Genomic DNA, 11950 nt, shown 5'->3' with positions numbered 1-11950 from the left:
CATCCATGCTGCCTTTCAGTGCCCAGGGCCACCTATGTGTACCCATCAATGCAACCTATCAGTGCCGCATATTAGTGCCCATCATCAGTGCGCGTCAGTGCCCATCAATGAAGGAGAAAACATACTTATTTACAACGTTTTTTTAAACAGAAACAAAAAAAATGTTTTATTTGTTTAGCAGAAAATAAAAATCCCAGATCAAATACCACCAAAAGAAAGCTCTGTTTGTGGGAACAAAATGATAGAAAATGTAGTTTGGGTACAGTGTAGCATGACCACGCAATTGTCATTCAAAGTGGGACAGCGCTGAAAGCTGAAAATTGTTCTGGGCAGGAAGGTGTATAAGTGCCCTGCATTGAAGTGGTTAAACTTACCTGAGACAGACAGCCAGAACGTCTGTCTAGGAGAGCAACAGGTTGGTAAAAGCTGTGTATGTGGAAGCTGACAAACTGTAGGTTTGCTCAGCCTGGTAGGATCTGTAAATATTGTATAGTTGGTGCAGAGACACGGCTAGGTTTTTGTTCCTATTTGTTTTTGGAACACTGTACAGCACCTGTATATAGACTTGTATATATCACAAATAAACATCACACTGTTTTTCACTACCTCACTGGATTTGGTATCTGTGCCTGAAAGACTGCTCATCCCAGGGAGCTTTGTACCTGCTACCTGTGCCCCAGGTTACTATATACACACACACACACACAGTATCCCACAAAAGTGAGTACACCCCTAAGTGAAAATGTCCAAATGGGGCCCAAAGTGTCACTATTTTGTGTGGCCACCATTATTTTCCAGCACTGCCTGAATGTCAGAGCTGGCTTAGCCCTTCCTTCTCTGGGCTGGCCGCTCAGCTATCGGCCAATTGCCAGCTCTCATTTCTCTCCACAGTTACAAGCTGTTCCTGATCCTGCTCGTCTGATCTGCCTACTTAAAACTGTCCAGCTCACTTCACCTCTGCCTTGGTCACATCACAAGAAACCATCTCCTGCTGTTCTGGTTAAAGACTGGCTTGCTGACATCCCTCCTGGCTCCTTATCCTGCTTGCTGTTGCTCTACTTGGATCCCTGACTTCTGGCCTGGCTGATTACCCAATCTGGTTATTGAACTCTGGCCTAGCTGACTACTCGATCCGGTTACTGGACTCTGGCTATGCTTTGACTACGCTTTCTCTATTTACCTTTTTATTTAATAAACAAGTGTGATTTAATTGTACTTCTGTCTCGGTCTGGTTCATGGTTTCTGACACTGAAACCTCTTGGGCATGGCGTTCACCAGAGCTTTACAGGTTACCACTGGAGTCCTCTTTCACTTCCTCCTCCATGACGACATCACAGAGCTGGTGGATGTTAGCGACCTTGTGCTCCTCCACCTTCCGTTTGAGGATAGCCCACAGATGCTCAATAGGGTTTTGGATCTGGAGACATGCTTGGCCAGTCCATCACCTTTACCCTCAGCTTCTTTAGCAAGGCAGCGGTCATCTTGGAGGTGTGTTTGGGGGCATTATGTTGGAATATTGCCCTGCGGCCCAGTCTCCGCAGGGAGAGGATCATGCTCTGCTTAAGTATTTCACAGTACATGTTGGCATTCATGGTTCTCGCAATGAACTGTAGCTCCACAGTGCCGGCAGCACTCATGCAGCCCCAGACCATGACACTCCCACCACCATGCTTGACTGTAGGCAAGACACACTTGTCTTTGTACTCCTCACCTGACACATCTGAACCAAATAAGTTTATCTTGGTCTCATCAGATCACAGTATATGGTACCAGTAATCCATGTCCTTAGTCTGCTTGTCTTTAGCAAACTGTTTGCGGGCTTTCTTGTGCATCATCTTTAGAAGAGGCTTCCTTCTGGGACGACAGGCATGCAGAGCAATTTAATGCAGTGTGTGGCGTATGGTTTGAGCACTGACAGGTTGACCCTCCACCCCTTGAACCTCTGCAGCAATGCTGGCAGCACTCATACATCTATTTCCAAAAGACAACCTATGGATATGATGCTGAGCACGTGCATTCAGCTTCTTTGGTCGACCATGGCGAGGCCTGTTGTAAGTGGTACCTGTCCTGTTAAACCGCTGTATGGTCTTGGGCACCGTGCTGCAGCTCAGTTTCAGAGTCTTGGCAATCTTCTTATAGCCTAGGCCAGTGATGGCGAACCTTGGCACCCCAGATGTTTTGGAACTACATTTCCCATGATGCTCATGCACTCTGCAGTGTAGTTGAGCATCATGGGAAATGTAGTTCTAAAACATCTGGAGTGCCAAGGTTCGCTATCACTGGCCTAGGCCATCTTTATGTAGAGCAACAATTATTTTTTTCAGATTCTCAGAGAGTTCTTTGCCATGAGGTGCCATGTTGAACTTCTAGTGACCAGTATGAGAGAGAAAGAGATAACGCCAAATTTAACACACCTGCTTCCCATTCACACCTGAGACCTTTTAACACTAACGAGTCACATGACACTGGAGAGGGAAAAAGGCTAATTGGGACATTTTTACTTAGGGGTGTACTCACATTTGTTGCCAGCGGATTAGACATTGTGTGTTGAGTTATTTTGAGGGGGCAGCAAATTTACACTGTTATACAAGCTGTACACTCACTACGTTACATTGTAGTAAAGTGTCATTTCTTCAGTGTTGTCACATTAAAAGCTATAACGTATTTACAAAAATGTGAGGGGTGTACTCACTTTTGTGAGTGCGTGTGCGTGTGTGTGTGTGTGTGTGTGTGTGTGTGTGTGTGTGTGTGTGTGTGTGTGTGTGTGTGTGTGTGTGTCTCATGCGCAAGTTTCATTCAGTCACAGTGCCACCTAGCCAATGGAGGAATTTATGACTGCCTGTAACTTTATAATGTCTCATGATGCATCTCCCTATTCCTCTTTAGCAGTGCTAAGAGCAGTTAATCAGTCTACACATGAAGGTAAGCAAAATATAATTTCTTTAGTGTTGTCACATGAAAAGATCTAATAAAATATTTACAAAAATGTAAGGGTGTTCTCACTTTTGTGAGATACTATGTATATATATATATATATATATATATATATATATATATATATATATATATATATATATATATATATACATACACACACATACATACACACACACACACATACACACACACACACACACACACATATATATATATCCACATGATGACCAGCAGCGTACCAGTATGTTGCTATACTACAAGTAGTTATGGGGGATGATGCCAGTAATGACAATGTATTGTTAATTTGATTACTTTTCCTATAACTATTCTCAATAAACATAAATTGATACAAATATTTGAGAAAATTAAATGGCGCCTTCTGCATACCTCCTGATTTTTATCAGCCAGCGGCCATCACTTTTGATATATACCCCAAAAAAAGGTGTATTTTTTTAATGTTTAGGTGCTAGCTATTATAGTGTACACCATCAGTACATTACATGAATCCACAATAAAATAATCAAAAACAGCAAATGTGAATGAAAATGCAAAAAAAAAAAAAAATGAAATAAAACAATTCTGTGCTATTGATAGCAGTGGAAATAATGTCCTGTGTTCATCTGCAGCAATACCAGTCCTTTATACTTATTTCTTTATATCACCATGTGTACTCAGGGCTGGTGCAAGAATTTTTGACACCCTAGGCGAAATCTCATTTTGCCGCCCCCCCCCCCACTTTGGTTCCGCCCGTGACCCTGTAACACATGTGACTTGGGGAGGGGAGAGAGGGGGACTGAGAGGGGGGTAGGAGGGAGGGCTGAGAGAGAGGGATGCTGTGAGAGAAGGGGGGTTGAGATAGTGGGGGCTGAGAGAGGAAGTGCTGGCTAAGAATTGAGGGAGGGCGAAAGAGGGGGGTAGAGAGATGGGTGGGCTGAGAGTGACGAGTGGGCTGAGAGAGAGGGGGGTTAAGAGAGTGGGGGCTGAGAGGGGGGCTGATAGAGAATGGGGGGATGAGAGAATAGGGAGGTCTGAGAGAAAAGAAAGGGGGCTTAGAGAAAGTGGGGCTGAGAGAATAGGGTGTGCTGAGAGAGGGAGGCTGAGAGAAAAAGAAGGGCTAGGAGAGAAGAGGGGGGCTTAGAGAGAGGGGACTGAGAGAATAGGGAGGGCTGAGAGAGAGAGGGGGGCTGAGAGTATAAGGATGGCTAAGAGAGGGGGGTGGCTGAGAGAGAAGGAGGGGCTGATCGAGGGAGGAGGGCTAAGAGGAGGGGAGGACTGAGAGGGGAGGGGCTGAGAGAGAGGGGGCTGAGAAAGAAGGGAGAGGGACTTAAAGAGAGGGGAGGGGGGCTTAGAGAAAGGGAGGCTTGGAGAGAAGGGGGCTGAGAGAGAAGGGAGGCAGGCTTGGAGAGAGGGGGGCTAAGAGAGAAGGGAGGGGGCACTGAGAGAGTAGGGAGGGGGCAGAGAGAGAAGGGAGGGGGGCTTGGAGAAAGAGGGAGCTGAGAGAGAAGGGAGGGGGGCATGGAGAGAGGGGGAGCTGAGAGAGAAGGGAGGTGGGCTGAGAGAGTGGGGAGGGCTGAGAGAGGGAGGGGGACTTGGAGAGAGGGGGAGCTGAGAGAGAAGGAAGGGGGGCTGAGAGAGGGGGAGGGCTAAGAGAGAAGGGAGGGGGGCTGAGAGGGGGGAGGGCCAAGAGAGGTGGGCTGAGAGCGAGGGGGGAGGGTTGAGAGAGGGGTAGGGGGCTTGGAGATAGGGGGAGCTGAGAGAGAAGGGATGGGGCTGAGAGAGGGGGAGGGCTGAGAGAGGGGGGGGAGGGCTGAGAGAGAAGGGGGAGGGGGCGCTGAGAGAGAATGGAGGGGGGCTGAGAGAGAGGGGGAGGGCTGAGAGAGAAGGGAGGGGGGCTGAGAGAGGGGAAGGGGGGCTTAGAGAGAGGGAGGGGGAGTTGGGGGGGAGATGAGAGACCCCTAGCCCTGCTCCTGCAGTCCCACCTCTGTCCCAGTCTTTGTCTGCAGGTGTGTATGACAGACAGTACCTTCCATAACATGATGCCAGTCTCCTGCTTTTATCCGTCCAGTTCCAGTGGCTCCCGCAGCAGCCTGTGCCTCCTGCCCCTCGTCTGTGACAGCTCTGTGTCCCTAGTGAGCGGCGAGCCTGTCCTCCAGATTCGTGCCTCACATCAGAGAGTGGAGAGGAATTTGGAACAGTCCATGCTCTGGAAGCATGGGGTACGCTGCGCCTGGGGGAGGCGGGGTCAGGGGGCGAAGTCAAAGAGGAGGCGGTGCCACGGTGGAGCTCTTCTCCAGAGTCCCGGGCTCTCTGGCTTATCTGCCCTCAGCCAGCCCCTCGCTTTTCACTGGCATGTAGCAATGGATGCCCGGCCGCCCCCACATCTCCCCAACGTCACACGTCAGAGAGCGCCCTGGGGATTGCTGGACATATGACACTCGCTGCGCTGGCTGATAGAAGAGCAGAGGGGGGATTACTGTCTGGACTGGGAACACATAAGGGCGGAGAGTCAGGGCTGCTTGATATGACTCTATGGAGGAGAGGGCGGGAATAAAATAGCCAGCGGCCAGGCGCCCTAGGCGGTTGCCCAATCCGCCTAGTGGTAGCACCGGCCCTGTGTGTACTTATGTGATCGGTACTCTTCTTATTTAAAATGCTCCTTTTTAAAAATGTGCACCATCACCTATGGTAAGGGGGCCACTAGGACCCTCACAGCTTATATGGAATTCCTTTATATTCCTTTAGATTGGTATGGGCTCAGCATAGATCCTGTCTCACCAGCAGGGACACCAAGATAACTTTGGGCCACCAGGACACTCACAGCTTTTAAGAAATTCCTTTCTGTTGATATGGGCTCAGCAAACATCTAATGTCACCAGCAGAGATATCCCAAAAATGAAAAACAATACCAGATAATCATGCAGTGCGTTTATTAAAAACGTTTCCAATAAGAACATATGCCAGTAAACGCACATTTCCTTCTGCTGTGTAATGCCTGGTTTGCTTAAAATCCTCATCACTCGTAACTATGAGCTGGCTTGAGTTCCACTTGTGTACCACCTAGATCGGACGTGACGAACCGGAAATACCACAGCTACAGGGGCCTCAGTGCATTTCATTGGAAGACGTTGTCAGGAAGTTGTGTAGCGGCCATTTTCCCAGAGTCCTATATACTCCCCTTTGTTTTTCCATTGGTTGGCTTCTGCTAAGGCACAATCCCATTGGATAACATAATCAAAGAGCACTAATTATTGCCGTATGATAGTTATATGCAATATATATATACCAATTGTGCTCTTGGTGGCAATTCCCCTCCTTCTCATTGACCGAGTAAAGCCTCATACACACAATTGGATTTTCCACAGACAAAACCTCTGACTTTTGTCCTAAGGCATGAACGTAGCGACGTACTACGTGGTATTCAGCACTTTAGTGTCACCGTTTGGGTTCCTTGTGTTAGTAGAAGTTTGAGTGTTGATTCGAACTTTTCATTTCATGCTTTTCAGCTCGTTTCTGAATGGCTGTTCGTCAGACATGTTGCGGAATCGGAGGAGATAACATGTTATTTATTACTGGCCTTGGAGTTATTGCTTTGACCCAAGTCCAGTCCAGGAACAGGAGGAGGAGGATTTCTTGGACCAAAAATTGGTTGCTTTATTAATCATGACCAATTATGTCATATGCCTTTGCTGCGGGAGCTTCAGGAGAATAATTTGGATGTTTTTCGGAAAACTATCTCCAGGTGACGGACCCCTGCTTCCACCAACTATTGGCATTGTTGACCCCCTATATTAAGAAGCAGGACACATGGATGAGGCTTTTATTGTATTTTTTGGTTGAAGAATAATGATTTGATTTGTTGTATTTTCTATATTTTTGATTTATATAGAATGCACTTTTTGGTTAAGTTCTATTGTCAGATAGCATGTCTAATTTTATTCGTTTTCTTTTTTTAATGCACAATAAAAAATCCTGGAGAATAATACTTGGCTATGTGTTTTATGTCAAATGACAGTTTGGGAGTAGGCAGTTACATTTAAAAAAAAAAAAAAATACAATGTAAAATTTACAAGGGACACCAACATTGTTGTATCTTTGATCTTAAAAACTACAGGATAATGGTGCTGCGATAACTTGCCCAAAAAAAAACATAATATTATCATCACTAGCAAAAAAAAAAAAAAAAAGAAAAAAAAAGAAAGAAAATGTGTTTGCAATAACTCCCTCAGTATCACCAGCAAAGCAGCTTTATTATTATCCAATTAAAGAAGAAGAGAATGGTTCAAATCCCAACCAGGTCTGGAGTTTGCATGTTCTCCCTGTGCCTGCGTGGGTTTCCTCCGGGTACTCCGGTTTCCTCCCACACTCCAAAGACATGCAGGTAGGTTAATTGGCTTCTGTCCAAAATTGGCCCTACTATATGAATGGGGACCTTGGATTGTGGGCTCCTTGAGGGTAGGGACTGATGTGAGTGTGCAATGTACAGGGATGGGGACAATTGTAGACACTCACTCAGGTTGAACTGGATGGACTGGTGTCTTTATTAAACCTTACTAACTATGTAATGTGCACTGCATTTCGACATTTCATAATTTACCACGTCACAAATGTTAATTCTCAATTATGAGCGCTAGTTTACAAGACCGAACGCTTCTGGCTTGTCCTTGCTTCTCAGCATGCGTGTTTGTACTTTGGACTTTTGTCCTATGGACTTGTGTACACACGCTTGGAGAATCTGACAGTAGACATTTGTGCGCGGAAAATTTTAAAACCTGCCATCCAACATTTGGCCATGGAAAATCTGACAATTGTCCGATGGAGCGTACAAAGGATGGATTTTCTGCCAACAGTCTGTCATCACACAATTCCCGCCAGAAAACCCGATTGTGTGATGCGCGGCTTAAGTGTTCCTGTACATTCCTTTATAATAAATATCCCAAAAAAGATATAAATAAAAAATAAAAAAAATGTCTTCCTCAGTTTAGGCCAATATGTATTCTTCTACATATTTTTGGTAAAATAAGCGTATATTGATTGGTTTGCACAAAAGTTATTGCGTCTATAAAATAGGGGATAGATTGATGGCATTTTTATTCATTTTTTTATTAGTAAATGGCAGCGATCTGTGATTTTTATCATGACTGCGACATTGTGGCGGACAGATCAGACGCTTTTGACACTATTTTGGGACCAGTGACATTTATACAGTGATCAGTGCTATGAAAATGCACAGATTACTGTGTAAATGTCACCGGTAGGGGTTAAACACTAGGGGGTGATCAAGGGGTTAACTGTGTTCCCTCATGTGTTCTAACTGTAGGGGGGATGGGCTCACTAGAACATGACAAGTCTACTCCCTACGCATTCCCTATGCACCCTCTATAACTCACAGAGCACCCTGTGTGATCCTCATACCCTTTTATAACCCATAGTGCAGCCCACATACCACACAGTACTCCTTATGCATTTCACATGTGCTCTAATAATAACCTATAACTATAAACTACAGTGCACCCATGTGCCCCATGGTCCCTCAAAAACCTACAGTGCAGCCCACATATTCCCTAGACCCACTCTATAACACAGTGCGCCCCACACATCCACTATGTGTTCCACATGCCTCCACTATAACCCACAGTGCTCTCCACATCTTCCTCATACCATTCACTATCCCACAGTGCAATATATGTGCCCCCTAGCCACCCTCTATAAACCACAGAGCCCCCTATGTGTTCCCCATGCACCCCACTTGGTTCCCATACGCTGCAGTGCAACTCACGTCTCCCCCATACATCTAATTCATGGTGCAACCCATATGTTCCCTATACCCTTCTATAACTCACAGTGCAACCCACATTTTCTCCATACCCTTAACCCACTTTTCCCCTATGCAACCCACAGTGCTCCCCATGCACCTCCTATAACCCACAGTACGCCCCCATATCCTTCTATAACCCACAGTGCACCCCCATGCACCCCTACGAAACCCAGTGTTCCCTGCGCACAGTGTGCCTCATGCCCACTCTATAACCCACAGAGCCCCCCACATGTTCTCCAAACCCTTCTATAACCCACAGTGCACCCCACATCTTCCCCATACCACTCAATAAACCACAGTGCAATCCATTTGTCCCCCATCCACCCTCTATAAACCACAGAGCCCCCTATGTGTTCCCCATGCACCCTACTTTTTTCCCATACCCTTCTATAACTCGCAGTGCAACTCAAGTCTCCCCATGCACCCTCCAATTCATGGTGCAACCCATGTGTTTCCTATACCCTTCTATAACCCACAGTGCACCCCCAATCCTTCTATAATTCAGAGAACCCATGTGTTCCCCCCATACCCTTCTATAAACCACACAGTGCACTCTACATAACCCACAGTGCCCCCCCACGCATTCCCCATACCCTTCTATAACCCAGAGCCCCCCATGCGTTCCCCATACCCTTCTATAACCCACAGAGCCCCCCATATCCTTCTATAACCCACAGAGCCCCCCATGCGTTCCCCATACCCTTCTATAACCCACAGAGCCCCCCATACCCTTCTATAAACCACAGAGCCCCCCATACCCTTCTATAACCCATAGAGCCCCCCATACCCTTCTATAACCCATAGAGCCCCCCATACCCTTCTATAACCCACAGAGCCCCCCACACGTTCCCCAGACCCTTCTATAACCCACAGAGCCCCCCACGTGTTCCCCAGACCCTTCTATAACCCACAGAGCCCCCCACGTGTTCCCCAGACCCTTCTATAACCCACAGAGACCCCCACGCGTTCCCCAGACCCTTCTATAACCCACAGAGCCCCCCACGTGTTCCCCAGACCCTTCCACAATCCAGAGAGCCCCCCATGCCCTTTGATAACCCACAAAGCCCCCAGGCATTCCCCATACCCTTCTATAACCCACAGAGCCCCCCCACGCGTTCCCCATAACCTTCTATAACCCACAGAGCCCCCCACGCGTTCCTCATAGCCTTCTATAACCCACAGAGCCCCCCACGCGTTCCCCCATACCCTTCTACAACCCAGAGAGCCCCCCACACCCTTTGATAACCCACAAAGCCCCCAGGCATTCCCCATACCCTTCTATAACCCACAGAGCCCACCATGCGTTCCCCATACCCTTCTACAACCCAGAGAGCCCCCACACCCTTTGATAACCCACAAAGCCCCCAGGCATTCCCCATACCCTTCTATAACCCACAGTGATCCCATGCATACATAGTTCCTTAGAGTGCTGTCACTGACCTGGTCTATATAGGACAGGAATGGAGCGGTGTATGCCCTCACAGACACAGCACACCCCCCTTCTAAGCCCTCAGCCCCACCCACTTCCATGACTCGGTAATCATCTACCATCAGCCCCACACCGCTCAGATGTAGCCACTCTACCGCGCCATATGACCCGTCACGTGACCTCGCACTCCCCGCCCCTCCGCTAAACTGCTCGGTTCCTTGGCCTACCGTTGAGCGGACTGAGAGAGCTGTGATGTTAGTCGCCCCTCCCCGCCATGTGACCCGTCACGTGAGCCCCCGTGTCTCCGCCCCCCTCCGCTAAACAACTCCATTCTAGCATCCACTGTGCCGCCTGGGCTACGCTGAGCATGCAGCGGAGAGCGCAGGAGGACGGGGAGGCGCGGCCCCCGGTTCAGGAGAGTGAGGTGCGCTTCCCGGGGCCCCGGCCTATGCGCCTGCTGGAATGGAAAGTCTCTACGGGCACGTCCGTACAGATAGGCTCGGTGCTGGCCTTGGGGCTCACTATCCCCACCGCGGAGAGCAAAGAGAAGCGTGGCCCGCAGGAGGAGGCGGCGGGGGGGAGGCCGCACAGACCCCCTGAGAGGAAAGTCAAGTCGGACCGGGCCGGAGTGGTGCTGGAGCTGTGTGTGAGGCCGGGACAGGTCGTGTGTGCGGGGTAAGCTGGGGCTGAGGGCAGAGAGGTGTGTGTGAGGAGGGAGGGAGGAGGACGGCTCCGGCTTTCCCTCCAATGTGAGGAGCTCAGCCCCCTGTGCGCTTGTTTACAGCTCGGCCACATGTTCCCGGAGATGACAGCTCTGTGTGTAATGTCTACTCATCCCCCGCCCGGATGATTACTACCAACTCCAATCGCCGCACTACTACATTATTACCTTGTAGAGTGTCAGCCTGCTGGACAAGGCCGTGTTTACCAAACAAAAGCAGCCCCCCCCCCCCCCATTTATCTTCCCCCATGAATTACAACTCCGCTTATTTACTTTTTGGACCCACTTTCACACAGGCGTTGCGATCACAACTGTCAGATTTTTTCAGATGGATCTGATCAGTTGGTCGGACAGAAAGATGTAAACAGACCGCCCACCAGCTTCGGGAACAGGGCTGCATCCTTTTATGTATTTGTGGTCCAGATCATAGGTAGCCTGATGTAAGGGGACAGCAAAGTGCGTTAGGCTGGGTGTACACGGGATGTTTTTACAACCTCTCCTGAACAATTTAACTTGACAGATGGTAAGCCAGGTTTAAAACGTCTGTTTTGAAGCGTTTGAAAAAAAAAAAAATTTTTTTTCAAAATAACCAAATATGAAAAACGCCTGTAAACGAAACGCGAGTTGACGTGTTTGGCGTCAAAAACATTGGAAGCGTCAGCATCTGAACAGATTTTTTTTGCCTTCAAAGAAAAGCCTATAAACGCAAAAGTCATTAAACGAACCTGTGTACATGTACACATAAGATAACATTGGATGAGTTCAGAGGCAGTTGAAAAAAGCATCCAACTGCCTCTGAACGTCTGTTTACCAGCAGCAGTGTACATGAGGCCTTACACTCGGCTGCCTATTAGGCTGGGTTCACACCACAGCGATGCGGGAACGCCGCGAATGCGCGGCGTTTTCCCGCATCGCATTACTCCCGCCGGCAGTTCACACTGCCCTATGCGAACGGCTGGGAGTGTCAATGATATGTTAATGACACCCCCAGATCCGTCCGCATATCGCAGTGCGATCTGCCGACTCGCACAGGAATCGGATCGCATGG

General features: G+C 48.3%; 1 protein-coding gene and 1 long non-coding RNA gene across 4 annotated transcripts in view; one reads left to right on the top strand and one right to left on the bottom strand.

Annotated features, from left to right (window-relative positions):
- Positions 1-5847: 5847 nt before the first annotated feature.
- Positions 5848-10444, bottom strand: LOC143996987 (uncharacterized). Its single transcript, XR_013277636.1, has 2 exons — positions 10193-10444; positions 5848-6720 (listed from the first exon to the last, which is right to left on the bottom strand). It is a non-coding gene; the product is annotated as an uncharacterized LOC143996987 (long non-coding RNA).
- A 15-nt stretch (positions 10445-10459) lies between these two features.
- CTDP1 (CTD phosphatase subunit 1) overlaps positions 10460-11950 on the top strand; it is a 195986-nt gene continuing 194495 nt past the window's right edge. For 2 of the 3 annotated variants that reach the window (XM_077492323.1, XM_077492322.1), the window contains exon 1: positions 10465-10856. In XM_077492323.1, coding sequence (XP_077348449.1) covers positions 10549-10856 — 308 coding nt within the window. In that variant the 5' untranslated portion in view covers positions 10465-10548. Of the gene's footprint in view, positions 10857-11950 lie in introns of all 3 variants that reach the window. The other variant, XM_077492324.1, reaches the window with a different exon arrangement.

Source organism: Lithobates pipiens, unplaced genomic scaffold, assembly GCF_037356315.1.
Source record: "Lithobates pipiens isolate NorthernLeopardFrog02 unplaced genomic scaffold, aLitPip1_a1.2 Scaffold_19, whole genome shotgun sequence".
Classification (NCBI taxonomy): domain Eukaryota; kingdom Metazoa; phylum Chordata; class Amphibia; order Anura; family Ranidae; genus Lithobates; species Lithobates pipiens.
This window is presented reverse-complemented; position numbering and strand designations above follow the sequence as displayed.